This window comes from Seriola lalandi, unplaced genomic scaffold, assembly GCF_002814215.2.
Source record: "Seriola lalandi dorsalis isolate HSWRI2012SDOR001 ecotype SW California unplaced genomic scaffold, Sedor1 jcf7180002054311, whole genome shotgun sequence".
Classification (NCBI taxonomy): Eukaryota; Metazoa; Chordata; class Actinopteri; order Carangiformes; family Carangidae; genus Seriola; species Seriola lalandi.
This window is the reverse complement of record NW_019524864.1, coordinates 517,668-533,306: the sequence shown is the minus strand read 5'-3', so window position 1 is coordinate 533,306 and position 15,639 is coordinate 517,668. Positions and strand designations below refer to the sequence as shown.

General features: G+C 40.7%; 1 protein-coding gene across 1 annotated transcript in view; it reads left to right on the top strand.

Annotated features, from left to right (window-relative positions):
- Nucleotides 1-15,262, top strand: part of dock1 (dedicator of cytokinesis 1) — a 179,846-nt gene extending 164,584 nt beyond the window's left edge. Inside the window, exons 47-52 of the mRNA XM_023406577.2 lie at nucleotides 4,694-4,831; nucleotides 6,953-7,095; nucleotides 7,693-7,891; nucleotides 9,962-10,142; nucleotides 11,336-11,487; nucleotides 12,589-15,262. Coding sequence (XP_023262345.1) covers nucleotides 4,694-4,831; nucleotides 6,953-7,095; nucleotides 7,693-7,891; nucleotides 9,962-10,142; nucleotides 11,336-11,487; nucleotides 12,589-12,684 — 909 coding nt within the window. The 3' untranslated portion in view covers nucleotides 12,685-15,262. The remainder of the gene's footprint in view (nucleotides 1-4,693; nucleotides 4,832-6,952; nucleotides 7,096-7,692; nucleotides 7,892-9,961; nucleotides 10,143-11,335; nucleotides 11,488-12,588) is intronic.
- The last annotated feature ends 377 nt before the right edge of the window (nucleotides 15,263-15,639 follow it).

Sequence of the window (15,639 nt, the reverse complement as noted above, 5' to 3'; positions counted from 1 at the left end):
GGACTAAAATAGTGTTAGAAATTACACTGCAATTTTGAAATCATCATCCGCCCACAATCCACAGTGCTAATTAGCAGGAGCTCTGTACGCACCAGTCCTACCAGTAAGAGATAAACAAGTTGCTTTATCTCGGCAGCTGCGTCAGGTTAAAAATGTCCTTCACATTCTCTTAAATAAGTCTTTGAAATCGTGGTGGTATGCGTCTTCCATAAGCACAAAAAGATACGATTGAAGTCGTTTGGTGTGATCATCACAGAGATGTGTCACAGAGAAAGCAGAAATATGTTTACAGAGCCCACGCCAAACATAGACACACAGGGAACTTTTAAAAAAAGATGGGTGAGGCAGATTTGTTGATTTGAAATGGTATCAGCTGTCTCCTCGCATGAGCCAGCGTTGCTTGTTTATCTCACGTCTTGAATCTGTCTAAATGAGACAAATGAAGACGAGCCTGCTCCAATGAACAAACTAAACGGGGAGAAATGAGCCAGTGGGCTCTGTTATTCTGAAATACCCACTGTCCTCTTCCAGTAATTAGGTGGGAAATGAGCAACTGGAAATCAGGAAATTGGGTATTGTAAAAGAAAAAAAATAGTACAAAGTAGGTGTTCTCCGTGATGTTTCTCGTTATAATTAGCAAACGCTTTGGACAGATGCTTAAATTAGTACTACCTAACTTTTCACTGCAGCGTGATCCACTCTATTAAAAGTTGCTAAGGGTAGCTAAGAGATCAATAAACTGCATCACAGACCGAAGGAAGCTGTTTTCACCGGGGCATCAACGACATATTCACACGCATATGTGAAGAATATTTTAGTGACAACTCTCTCTTTATGCTGTCTTTTGATTTGAGTTTTTTTACTTGTAATTTTGATGCCCTCATCTCACATACAGTAAAGTCTGTCTGCTTAACAGTCTGTCCGACTCGCCACTGGCTGTGTACGTCTCAAAGACATTTGTGACCTTCATGAAAGGTCATGAAAGGTCTTAATATGTCATCATAGCCTTAATACCAGGCATCTCAAAGGCAATGTGGCTATCCCAGCACCCCAGGGTGTGGCTCTGAAGGGATAGAGCGACAGGGTTCAGCTAAGAACAGTGGGCTTCAAGCGACACAACTCGTATTAAACAGCAATGCCATTTCTTTTATTCTCCTTGTTAGCTGACACTATTGGCATTTGCCTGTTTATAAATAGGGCTGGGGACTCATTTGTAATCACTGCATGCCTCCAGAGTGTAGTTTGAAAGGTGCATGTTTAGTTTAAAAGTTGTGATTTGCATGGGAATATGATGAGGAACATCTAGGCTAAGTTACTAGCGGTTTATCAAGTATTCCTGGCTAACCTGTTTGGACCCTCACACCAAATGACGGACATTAGTGCTGGTGAGCATCTATGGCTCACCATCGCCTATATGTAAATTTTTCATGGCGTGGATGGCCGATGACATAGACAGTTGGTGAGCGTGCTCTGTGACAGGCCTGTGTAACGGGGCATGAGCGTCCCATTTGAGTCTTGCCTCTGGCTACCTGACAAACATATTTCCACCTTTTGCCCTGGTTTCATCCACCAACCCTCGAGAAAAATATCTTGCTCTGTAGCTGTTGTACGTTTGGCTCTATTTCCCAGCCACTCATTTTCTTTGGCACATTTTGTGCTGGGAATGCAACTAGCTTACACTCGGCTTGTCTGATCTTGTTTGCTATGTTTTGTGTGGTTGGTTAGAGCGGTGGTACCCAACCTCTAGTATTGCCACTGTAAGGGCTTCTCATTATCTGGAAAGAAACCCCCAAGTGTCCTCATGACAAGGCGCTTCTTGACATTTTTATGCCTCCATACCAACGACAGCCAGAGGCATTATGTTTTTTTAAGGCTGTCTGTCCGTCCGTCCCATATTCATGGATGCAATATCTCAGGAACACCTTGAGGGAATCCCTTCAAATTTGGCACAAACATTGGACTAAAGGATGAACTGATTAGATTTTGGTGGTCAAAGGTCAAAGGTCACTATAACCTCACAAAACACATTTTTGGCCCTCTGAATGTGATATCCCAAGACTGCCTTGAGGGTATTTCTTCATATTTTGCACAAAAATTCTCTTAGAATCAAAGACGAACTGATTAAACTTTGGTGATCAAAGGTCAAGGTCACTGTGAAATCCTAATGTAAAAACACTTCTGGCCATTATTCAGTGCTGTAACTCATGAACAGAATAGGAGATTGTGACCATGTTTCCTGCATCATGACTAGTTAGATGGAGGCGTACAACCACGAGGCAGTAATTCTAGTTTGCATCATGCATTGTTCCTCTTTTGGAAGCTAAGCTTTAGAGCGATATCCATGCTGGATTTCATAATTGCAGCCCCAGGTCTCAACTGTCTAATTATGAGATATTAACATCAGCCTACATGAGGTAATATCTCTTACTGATCTCCCAAATCATAAACCTGCTGGAGAGGAATAAAAACTTTTTTGTAAAAAAAGAAAAAAGAAAGTTAAACTACTGAATACTTGCATCTGCGTGCATGTGTGTGTGTGTGTGTGTTTGCAACCTTGAGCGTAAGTGTCTTCCACAATGAGCTTACCTCCATGCAGCCACCAAGCAGAATTCTGTTGCCATGCCGCCACTCAGTTGCACTCAATCATCCTAAGGTCTATAAAAAGATGTGGGTATCCTGGGAGACGTGAATCTTGCCTCAGCTTTCACTCTCACTGGTTTTTCTCCCCCTTTCTGTCTTTTTTTCATCTCACAACACTTCGTCCTTCCGACTCCTCCCTCCCCTTTTTCTCACTCCTAACCCTCTTCCCCTCTGCCTCCCTTTCCTTTCCTTCACCTGTTTTTTTTTTTTTTTTTCTTTCAGCCTCGTCCTCTATGCACTCTTCTTAGAGGTCCCAGCAGTGATGATGAAGGTGGTCAATATCAGGGGAAATCCTTGCAGGGTGTCTGTAGCCTCCTCTCATTTATCTTTCTGTGCTAAAGCTTTGGTTTTGTGGAGCACAGCACAGTAACTTACATTCAGTGAGTGAAATATCCTGGATTTTAGCTGCTATGGTGCATGTTCAAGATCTCTGCTCATCTCTGATCTTTGTGCTTCTCCTATCACAGGATGCTGTTTAATGCATCAGGCTCAGAACCTGCAACAGTATGATTTTTCAATCAGCAACATTATAGATGTGTGTTTCTGCATTAGCAAGTTTTTCTCCCTGTTAATGAGCCCCCCAACATGTTGAAGCGGTGATTAAATAAAACATGTATCGTTTGAGATTATTACAAAATGTTGCATCACAAAACTGAACTGGTGTTGTGCCAGCTGAGTGAAGTCAGTTCTTGCTATAGCCTGCTGTGGAGGGGCAGTTTGCCCTCCAGGAAAAGGAAGAAAGGCGAGCAGGCTCTAGGGAATCAGAGGTTAGCACACACATACAGACACACACACACACACACACACATATACACACACATAGTCTTCTCTTAACTGGACCAGCTATGGCAGATACTTCACAGACTTCTTTGTACTCTGAGCAGATTCTTTGTTCCATTTGCTCAGGGCTTAGGTGAATATGTTAGCCGTAAAAGCTACTGTACTTAAAATGAGGCACAAGATGCACTCTGAAGTTCAGTGTTTCCTTGTTTTTTAAATCAGCAAATGCACCACTCTGACCAGGACAGATTAATATAAATGTTTGAATTAAATACCCTCTAATGTGCTTTATTTTTGTGTCTTTATTTATTCATGAGCATAATAGCATGAGCTGTTTTCTTTTCATGTTTAACAGTATTTCTCACTTATGGCAGTGAGACAGTTGCCATGGGAAAGAAAAGGTCTGCTATTACCACAGATGACTGTAACATCTTTGCTGGTTTGTGGCGAGTTTTTGTGCAGTCCTTCCCTGCCTTACCACAGCCAAAAGATGGCACGTAACACGGAGACACCAGGTTCTGGAAAAAAAAAAAAAAAAGCTTAACTTGTGTGTTTCACTCCAAACGCTCACTCCCCAAGGGATGACGCTTTCTCTTCTTGCCAGATTTAGTCAGCAGAGCTCGCTGCTGACACCGACTGTGGCACTGGGGTTTTCTAATTACTGGTTTCCACCAGTTCCAGGCTCTCTCCTTCGCTCTTTCTCTCCCTTCCTTCCTCCCTCTCTCCTTCTACCTTAGCTGCCTCTGTTATGTCTTAAGATTTTGTTATTCACCAGCTGCCTACAGTGTGAGAGGCAGCAGTGTGCTTGAAAGGGTGCATTGCGTCTTTATTTGCGTCAGAGGTGGGGAAGAAAAGAATCCATCACATGCTGTACATACCCATACATGTAATCTGTCCATGCTTTCTCATTGCGATGTTTAATACACCTGTTATTATGTTAACTTAGGTGGTGGGAGGAAGGGTGGGGGTGGAGGGGTATCATGGCAACAGCCTTCTCTTATATAGACTACTTCTACCTGGATAAAGTTGCAGTAATATTCTCCTCTCACACACACACTCTCAAAGTGATGTACATTCACTGCTTATGCTGAGTATGCACACCCATGGGTGCAAAGGTCATGTGCATTAAATTGGATATATGTAGTGGAACAGAAGCGTATTCCTCCGACGAATGCAGAACCAGCATGTAGCTAACTTCTCATCTGTCCGGGGTATGTTGGTAAAGGTTTCTTACGATGCATTTTTTTTTTTTTTTTTTTTTTTTCTCCCACAGATCCCACACCTTGCCGAGGGTGTTCGCATCCATGGAGAGAAGGTCACAGAGGCACTCAGGCCTTTCCACGACCGCATGGAGGCCTGCTTCAAGCAATTGCGGGAGAAGGTGGAGAAACAGTATGGTGTAAAGACCCTGGTAAGACCTTTTACCTGTTTGTGACCTTTCTGTTGCATCATAAATATGTTTTTGCTCAGCTGACGCTCATGTAATTTGCCCCCTTTTTTTTTTTTTTTTTCCTCACAAGAAAGTAAAATGACTCAAAATGAATCAGGTTAGAGGCTGGAAAAGGCTAGAGGAGAACTTAAAATTACATCAAAAGAAAAAACATGAACAACATCAAACCCAATGTAGAGAGGATGGAAGCTGGTAGCTAGAAGGGGCATTTTACCACCATAAAGCTATCCAAAGCCTGAGAAAAAACTGAACTCAAGCAGGAGCTAACAGACTTCAAAAATGACACTGACAGCGTGTCGGTGGGGATGTCCACAACATGGTACAAGGCAGCAGAAGGTTAGGTGGATGACAGACAGGTAACACTGTGCACTCTGCTTTATTCTCTGGGACAATAGAGAATCCTTCAAGCTAAAGTAAGGGACGAAAGAGGAGGGTCGCACTGTAATGACATTTGCGTATATGACATTAAGGAATGTGCAGATGGAAGCCCAATGCTAACATTCATTTGAGATGGCACTTAACAGAAACCCTGATCTACAGATTCAGCGAGCCCACCGGCCAGTCAGCCCTGAACCTCAAGATGAAGCTGTCTTAAGACACATTGTAGTTCATTTCCAAAGATGCAAGACCAAAAGCAAAATAGTTGAAGCAGCCTGGGCAAAGATCACTTATGAAGGAAAATTGGTCACTGTTGCAGACAACTCCCTGCATAGGAAAATTAATGAGTACAAAGACAAATCATGAGGTAGATTCCCACGTTTTTTTTTTCCTTTATCAAGAATTCAGAATAAAGCAATAAAAATAAATGAATAAAAAACAGACAGACACACACACACACACACACACACACACACACACTAACACACCAACTGATCTCTCGATGTAGGGTAGATAGAGAAAGTATACTGTATTTAGTTGATTTGAATTTCATGTACTTTTACAGTAAGTCCTACAAATTCACTTAGAACATGTGTGTCAGTGTAGTGATGTGCTGCTGGGGACTACCTGCCATCTCTCTCCTCCGTTGCAGATTTAATTTTTGCTAGGCCAAGCTTTTCCTTCAATCTTGCCTGAGGTAAAGAGGCCCTCGCTCAATTTAAAAGGAGAGGGTGGTGACCTTTCAAACGAGAGAAAAGCCATCACTTTCCAGGGTGTGATAATAAGGTTATCCTATCAGATGTGTGATGGCCCCTTTCTTTGCTTCAAAAGACTCTTTAAATGCAGAAAGATCCATTGTTATTGCCTCTGTTACCAGATTTTTCTTCCAGCAGGTTTCAGCAGAAATTAGTAGTATCACCACAGTTTTTTTTCTCTTCCTCTAGCTTTATGTGTGATAGCATTTAGAGCTATGTAATGTATAAAAACTAAGTAAAACTCATCACGACCTTCACCATTATAGTTTCTCTGTCCATCACACTGGAGTACTGAATCCCATCTTGAATTTCCATGTCCTGTTGTCCCTCATAATATGTAGTGTAGCTATAGACTGAACAATTCAATAGCAGTAAGGACAATGTGATGGTAGCTAGCTAGCTAGGAGATCGTATACAGTGTATACAATGAATAAGCTCTTAAAGCCTTCTCTAAGGACAAATACTTACGTCAGGAAAAGATGTACAACTCCATTCGCAAAAGAAAATATCCGTCTAATGTTAAGTTTTTTCTAAGTAGAAGTCTAAATATACCTGAACTGTACGTTGTGAACAATTTAAGCAGCCATGATTATGGTAGAAGCTGCTAAAAACCAGTACAGATTAAGTGCAACTAACAGTCTCTAGATTAGATATGACTGCATTTAATGCAAACATTTTTTTTTACTCAAAATACAAAATATTTTTTTAGATACTTTTTTATAAGTTTTACATTGAGTTAGGTGCTAATTTGCAAATGCTAGCATGCTAACATACCAAACAACAAGCTCATCAGTTTCTTCCCTTTTACTTATGTACACTACTCTGAGCACGCTCTAAGGACATGAAACCAAAACTAAAAAGTGAACATGATAACTTCAAAGCAGACACTGACTTTTAAGCTGAATTCTTTATTTTTCTGTTTTTTTTTTTTTTTTCTCTGTGGTGTCAGCCGGCAGCAGACGAGCGGCGGGGGCCTCGTCCACACTCCATGGTGCGTTCCTTCACCATGCCCTCCTCCCAGAGGCCGCTGTCAGTGGCTTCAGTCACCTCCATTTCCTCTGACAACTCCCCCTCCAGGCCTGGCTCAGATGGGTAACGACTGCTTCACAATTCTTTAGGGCATAAAAATACAGTACAACCTCTCTGGCCATTGGTCATGCCATTTGAGCAGTTTAAAAATTGTTTTTCTTTTTTTTTTTTTTTTCTTTTTTTTTTTTTTATATCTGTCGTTATCTTGATAAGTCAGTCTCAGGCCTTATATTTAACATTTTACTGAGATTTCCAGTTTCATTTCAAACTTAAGAGGATTTCTGAGGATGTGCTTATGCAATATTTAAAAAATTAAAAATATTCAGAATTATTTTTTTGTTGAGTTCATGTACAGAGTATAATAAATCCTTACTACATTCATTTTGATGATTTATTCCCATTAAACTAGACTCAAGATTAAAAAACACAACAGCAGTGTTTAGTTTTTTATGTAGTTTACTACTGATGGAGGAATACCTCAGTATTTTCTCTGACATGAGTCATGTATTAATTGAAGGCTGTATTGAAGCTGAAATTGAGTACTTACAAAGATCCTACTCTACCCTGCCTCCCAAGATGGTTCATGATTGATAAAGCTGCTTCAGGTGCACAGAGGAAAGGAATTTTGATTGGACAAATACCATATTATCTTTTATTCAGTTTTGCCCTGGAGCCTCTCCTGCCAAAGAAGCTACACACCAAGTCTCAGGACAAGCTGGACCGGGACGAACCTGAGAGGGAGCGAAAAGAGAAGAAGAAGGAGAAGAGGAACAGTAAGCACCAGGAAATCTTTGATAAAGAGATGAAGACCACGGAGATCCAACTGCAGCCCACTGAAGCTGTCATACTCTCAGAGACGGTACTATTTTGCTCTTCCCTTCTCTCTCTCTCTCTCTGTCTCTCTCTGCAATGGAATTTGCTGTGGATATTCACGGTTAAAAAGAGGACGATGTTAGTGGCAAGAAGAACAAACAAATAGTTTGAACTGGCAGCTACTCTGGATGCAACATGTTTCAAGCTTGGCACTCTCCCTCAGGCAGCATCATGATGTAGCTTTCTTCTTTGTGTGATTAGGGACCTGCAATGATATACCCTTTTTCCATTGTAGCTTGTGGATTCTTGCATATTCATGATTCCTAATGATTCTGGAGACCCAAGAATTTTCTTTTAGTGCCACCAAAACCTGTGATTGTTCACAAGAATAATCAAAATCAAATGGGCAGATTACCATAAACTTAATGCTTCTAATGCTTGAATTTTTTTCATTTTAGACCCTCCAACCCTCTCTAGTGTCATTCTCAAATTAGTTTTTTTAATTTGTTCACAAAATAACTAATGGCAAAAATGACTGTGAAAATGTATACTATGGTTTTTATATTCTCATTTTAGTCATATTTTCTGCTCATTCATTTTAACTTTATTTTCCTCTTTCCCTGATATTCTCCCTTCTCACGTTTCTACCACACAACTACTCCCCCTGCATTCTCTTTGCACTCTACATGTCTTTATCTTCCCCCTCTCTCTGCTGCGCTCATGTTCCTCTTCACCCCGCTGTGTCCATTACAGTGGAGGTATCACTGTGTTCTGCATGCCCAGTGGGAATGTTCCCTTGCTAACAGCGTTAAGATAAGCACAGGAATGGGATCTAAAGGGGGGCCCCTGGCAGCGGTGGAGCCGTCTGGCTTGTGATAGGAGCTTCCTGCCTCAGGGGTCAAGGGTAGAGCACCTAAGGGTCTCTGGTGGTTACCGAGCAGTTGTAGGAAATAGTAGTTGCATTTGAATGTGTCGTCTGGGACGGAAAAGTCAAGAAATAGCTTTTTAACCCTCAATGCAAATTTCAGTTTTGTGTTTTAATATCCCAGATAAAAAAAAATTACATCCCTGAATGAAGTGTGCTGTTATTTTCAGTGTCTCCCTTGTGGCTAGCTGTTTGAGTCTGGCCAATTACAAAGTTGTTTGTTAATGTAGCCTACAGTGTGGAATAGCCCTGAGGATATATCGTTTCATATTCAAATTCCAGCCATGAAGGTGGGAGAAAACCGTCTTTCACGCAAACAATTATTTGTAACCACAAATACGATATTGCAACCCAATGAGCCCATTTATCCAAATGGTTTCTCCTCCACGGATACAAACAGCCAACTTAATATGTGCGTGGATACACATCAAACAGTCCCAAAGGAGATGTGAAACAAATTTTTCTCATTTACATAATTTTTTATTGATCTTCTGTTATTTTTCATCATAGACTCAACTCATTTGTGACACAGTAAATTTTGTCCTGAGTTCTGTTTTATTGACTTGTTGTGTAATTTAGGTTATAAGGCTTCCACATGATTTCGGTTGTCTGTCCGTTCGTCTTTTACTGTTTTGTCTATTGTGTCTTGTTCAGTGTGTGATTATTTTGGCACCTGACTTCAGTGTAATGCAGGTTGTCCGTCAGTCTGTCCCATATTTGTGTACGTGATATCTCAGGACGCCTTGAGGGAATCTCTCAAAATTTGGCACAAATGTTTACTTGGACTCAAGGATGAACTGATTAGATTTTGGTGGTCAAAGGTCAGAGGTCACTATGACCTTTAGAGTCCTCATTACATACAGACAGGTGAAAAATTAAAGCAAAAAATGGTGTTCATCCCTCCAGTAGAGTCCAGAGATTTGCAGAATCAGTTCCAAGGAGCACTGAAACTGCTCCGGTGGCTCATGGTGGCCCAACACCTTTATTTAGTTTTTCCCTTTAATTTGTCAACCATCTTTATGTATCTGTAATACCCATGGAATATATGAGTCTGAACAGACATAGATGCAAACTGCAACTTGACAGGTTGGCCGAGGCATTCAACTGCGAGGCAGTAATTCTAAATATACTCAGTAATGTCTCACTTTCTGATAGTGACCACTTTGTTTTTCTTTATACATGCTCACACAGATCAGCCCCCTGCGGCCTCAGAGACCAAGGAGTCAAGTTCTCAACCAGATGGGGGGAGACCGCCGCCTCTCTGTGTCCCCTGGACCTCCTCTTTCTTCCTCCAACTCCTCCTCCTCACCAGGACCTCCACCCATCACACCCAGGAGCAAACTCTCCTTTAGCGCACTGCACGCTGTTTCCAGTAAGAGCAAGCTCACTTTACTTTCTCTCTCTCATTCAAACACACACACACACAACTGAGAGGTTGCATCGTCTTTAGAGTAGAGCTTGCACAATCTCTTTAGGCCCTCTCTGCTTCCCCCTGGCTGTGTTTTATCTCTTGCATCACTGTTACCACATGCTGTGATGCACATGATGATGCTCAGTTTGATCTCAAAGAAAGCTCTACTGTATGTGTGATATTGGCTACACTTCTTTAAATGGCCATGTAAATAATAACTGTCAGCACTCCAGATTTACTTCTAAATTTGTCTCTTTGTCACTGTGCTGGCTTCTAACACCGGGATCACACATAATGGCTCGATGTGTTAACTTGCTTATCAAGGATGTTCATTTCCTGAAAAGAAACCCTGCAATTGCTGCTTCAAATTAATTCAACTTCACTGCTTTGCAATACAGACGTTACTTCAAATTCACACACATTGTTTTTTCTCTTAGAGTCTTAAAGTGAAACATTTCCCCTGATGCATTTTAGGACTCAGGTGAATGAGTTTCATCCCAGTGTCTTTTAAGTCTCAAGATTCCTGAATTACAGTTTAGTATTTCAACAACTTCTGTAAAGTTAGGGACTTTCAAGAAACATATGTTTAAAAAAAGAAATAGTCAAAATCAGTGCAACAGAGGTTGAGATATCCTGGCTTGTAGTTGATTGCATGGATCAAGCTTCAACAACTGTGGATGCAACACTACCCATAGTGCAGCTCTAACAGCATAACAACTAATAGCATCTTCGTGTGAGATCCTCCCTGCCTGCCTGGTCTTCAGCAACACAGGCTCTTAGTTATACATTCGTGGTAACACTTAACTTTAAACTCCCGTTACTATAATAACCCATTTAATAAATATTTATATAGTGCCCATAAATACTTAATGGGGGTTAAAGTTAAGTGTTACCAAATCTCTAGGCTCTAAGTCTGATGACATTATCAGGGTTTGGCTTCAAAGTTCCTACTTATTATGATTGAAATAAGTGAGTGCAGAAATTTCTCTTAAATTTGAATTGTCTTACATTGTTTCTCGTTTTTCAAAACATGTAATTAGCCTTACAGAGAAGAAATAGGCCGTGTGATCTATTCTGTGTCCCAGACCTGCCATTTAAGAAACATTAATGTGGTTTGAGGATGAATGTGAGCTGATGTGCTCCCTCTTGCACAGGTCTGGAGCTGAACGGGATGGGCTGCTCTGACAAGGGTGAAACCCCTCCTCCGCTGCCTGTGAAAGGCAGCACGGCTGATTATGGCAACCTGCTAGATAATCAAGACTTGACGAGTCCCTCGACGCCTCCACCACCTCCGCCACATCAAAGGGTAGGTGTTTTAATTAGGCCTGAGAGGAGCTCCTTAATGATGCATGGCACTTATAATTAAACAAGAGGCCACTACACACAATTGACATTTGGGTCAACCTCCTCCACTGTCTCCTACCCCTGTACGTCCTGTACTAATGTGCGTCCATTCATGTCTCTGTGTGCGCATGCATTCTTTACACTCACATTTGTGCGTGTACTGCATTTGCACATCAGTTTTATAATCTGTGTCACAGAAGAGTGTAGGCATCATTTAGTAAGCAGCAAGGGCCTACACCCGCCTGTCCACCCCGCTGTTATTTATACTCGTTCCCCCCCAGCCGGCCCGGCGCTCAGACGTGATTGATTGGATGATTACTTTACCTCTCACATCCATCAGGAGCTCTCCCGCTGTTAATCAGCAGCTCGTCTCTCCACACTCACCGACGTCTACGCTAGCCATCCTCTCGCCTCGCCACTCCGTTAACTAATCTTATTTATCCACTGTCACGGCCCATGGACAGGTAGTAAAAATGAAGCCTGGGCACACGGTGTGGCAGTAGACTGACAGCAATGTAGTGAGAGCAGATGTTCTGAGACTGAGTGACAGTCGCTCTTCATTTACAGTCCTTGATGCTGGCAGAAGTGAGGTCGTTGACGAGCATTACTCTTTGACTCTTGTGAACTCAGGTGTCTGAGGAGGGTCACGTAGAGGAGAGAAAAGTACAAACATTTCAGACTTTCACTGTCTGGATTGAATAAAATCCAATTTTAGGCGTCTCTAGATTTTCAGTAAGTAAAGCTTAGAGTTCATTGAAATAACTTAATAGTTTGACTCATGGATGAAAAATAAATATGGCTAAAAATGGTTGAGGTTCTGACAAATATGCAGTCTGACAATTTAAGGCACCGTTAAAACACCTAATCTGACATAGTGACCATCTTAAAAGACATAAATGTTGTGTAAGCTGATCCTGGCATTAGTTCTTGTATTAAAAGACCTGTCAATCATTTCGGAGGTGATGGCAGCTGTTTATCCTGTGTTTTGGATTTTAGTAGAAAGCCAGGTTGTCTTTACTTGAAAGTATTGAGAATTCAAGGCTGCTGTTTTGTCTGTTTGCAGCCCATTCCACCTCCTTTGCCCAGCAAGACCCCTCCACCACCTCCTCCCAAGACCACCAGGAAACAGGCCTCCATCGATTCAGGAATTGTACAGTGAACAAAGATGCTGACAGTAGGACCAAACAACACACTGACAACACAACAAAAACACCATCAGTACAGTAACCGCCCCACCCCTCCTGAAAAAGCGGTTGTTTTTACCCACACATTCCTCGCTCCCTGTCTCAGCTTGACAAGATGAATACCTCACTGCAGACCACCCCCTCTTATCATCTGTTTTCATTTTTTCATTTGCCTTCAGTTTGCAATGATGCAGTCCGCAACAGGGAGCATGTTGCACACATGAGTAGTCACTGAATTTGTAGATGCTGTCTACGACTGACACCAAGCCACTTCAAGACTTTTACCATGACATGAGATTGTGTTCAGATAGATAAGCTTGGACCAACAGCTTTCCAATACTGACCCACTCTCAAGTATATGAGAGCACATAGCTCATTAAAGTATAATTCCTATCGCTTTTTATTCATATTCCCACTATGTACAGAGGTTTGTATATATGATTTGATTTTATTTCAGGTTTTTTTGTATGTGATTTGATCATGACTCTTTTTGTATTAACGTATCATTAGATTAAGTGGCATTTATATGAAACAAAAAAAGGGCCTGTAGGTTTTGAATTGACAGGGACTTGACAGAGTTGGTATGTGAGAACCTATCACGGATTTTATTGGTTAAAATTTTGGAGTGCACATACAACTAACTCCTATCACATTATCATTGTTCAGACCTTGTCCTAGATTGCTGTAACCATGGATTTCAATAATATTGACTGTTCCCAATTCACTACTGACATGACTTCTGAATAAACTTTAAAATGTATGTATTTTTAAAAAAAAAAAAAAAAGAAAAAGATGTTTGCCTCATTATTTTGTCTCCAGCAAGAGATGCTGAAAATAGATGTACGAGTGTTTCAACATTTCAAAAATCCAAAACAAACCGTCAATCTGTACGCATTTCCTCACTTCCACTGAACACTGAGTAACGAAGCTTTCTGCCTGCTTGATTGACAGCCTTCACAAAAGTCACTTCATTATCAACACACAAGGCGCTTTTTACCGGGGCGTGTTACGCCACGGAATGACTTCTATATAGGCTAATGCAATCTCATTTACATAATGCATCCGCTCACCAAGCGATCATTTCTCATTTTCAAAGCTGAAAGTGTGAATCTGGAATGTGGCCCATATTCGAAGAATAGTCGAGCAGCGTAGATGAGCCAACAAAACACAGGTGCCAGCATTATCCTGCTTCCTGCAGTCTTAAATTCTGCTTTTATAGACGCAGCTGAAGGTCATACTTAAAGTTCTCTGTTAAAAAATGGTGGTGTCTTCACATCGCCGCAGTGTAATAACACGTCATGCGAATAAGTTAATCAATTTTTTTTATGGTTTTATTTAATTTTGTTGTGTGAAAATTATAGATTGGGTGTCATGGGACTTGCATCCAAGACACACAGGCTGACAAGTTTTTTTCCTCAGCTTTCTATGCTTGACAGGTTTAATGTATTTTGACTCCAAATTAATGATTGGAGTTTGAACCATTAAGTCAGTGTATAATTATCTGTTGTGCAACAGCTTTAATGAATTACTCTTTAATTAGTTTAGTAATATGTGCATTACTTTGGCTGTCGGTGGAATAACTTGACTAATATAAAGTTTGGGGACCGTAATGATTCTGGCATAGACAGCACTCGAGGCGCACAGCTTTTAGGAAATACAGTCTTTAATCATAAAGCCTTTCTGTACTATGTGTCGAAGTGTGGTGTTCTAGATACTTCAAACAATCAGCACAATCGCTTTTACCAACTGGAAGGAAATCTTGTGACTTTCACCATGTGGCTATATTAGTCTTCTTCCTTCTTAAGACAACTCTTGCATTGTCTTTGATTCAATCTTGTAGTTTATTATAAGCAGTTGAACAAATATTTTGTTTTTGTTTTTTTTTCCAGTTTCCAGTTGTTATTTGTGCTCTAGTGGCTCAAAGCTGCTATATAATTGGCCTGTTGAACCTCATTTTCCCAAACCATATTTAATTGTAGCCTGCACATTTGGTAAATGTATTTACAGGCCCTGTTGTCTGTGCCATAAAACCAGCTTGTGGGACCTTTTTTTGAAGTGTTTGCCCCGGGTGGCTCATATTCCTCTGTACTCCCATTCTGCTGACACTTTGAGTGGGTGTGCGCCTGAGGAGAAATGCTCAAACTGTATCATCTGTTGTTTGAAGGTGCCTTTTTTTTTTTTTTTTTTTTTAAACATCTCAAGAAAGTTAGGGCTCTCTTATCCTAATTAGATACACTAAATGACATCTTTTCACTTGGAGTTTTATTTAGGAAAAGCAGTCATAGGAGACCACTTGTAATACTGCAGCTCATGCGTTGTTATAATATATTTTGTCGAACAATTATAAGGCTCAGTAATGTGTTGTCAAAATGCAGAATTTAATGCAGTTTCCTCATATTTCTTCAATAAGCATTTAAAAGATGCGTAAACAGTTTGACTTGTGTATATAATTCTCTGTAGAACCAATGTTCTCCTGGATTCAAAATAATCAGGAAGGTGCTAAAGCTTTGAAAAATCATTATTGTGTAGATTAAAAGTTGATACTCATCTGCAGTCTATTCCATTTCCTTTCATCCATCCTGCACCACCCCCTCTCTCCTCATAGTTAAACAGTACAATAAATTTAATCGTGGAAAGAACCAATCATTGTACATGTTACCACTGCTGAATTCAAGGTACCATATTTGCAGTTTAGAACCTTCATTTGACCATGTACTATCTGTCGGGATGATAAATTGCTCTCCAAACAGAAAGAAATGGAGTAAGTAATACTCAATAAAAATGCAAGCTTTACTATCATACCAATAATATTTTCTCTCATGGTTTCTCCTCTTTCCTTGTTCTATTTTATTCCCAGTTCCTCTCAAAGCTTGACTACCTGACTCTCTCTAAGGACCATTACCCTTGCTACAGTGCAGTGCCAACATCAA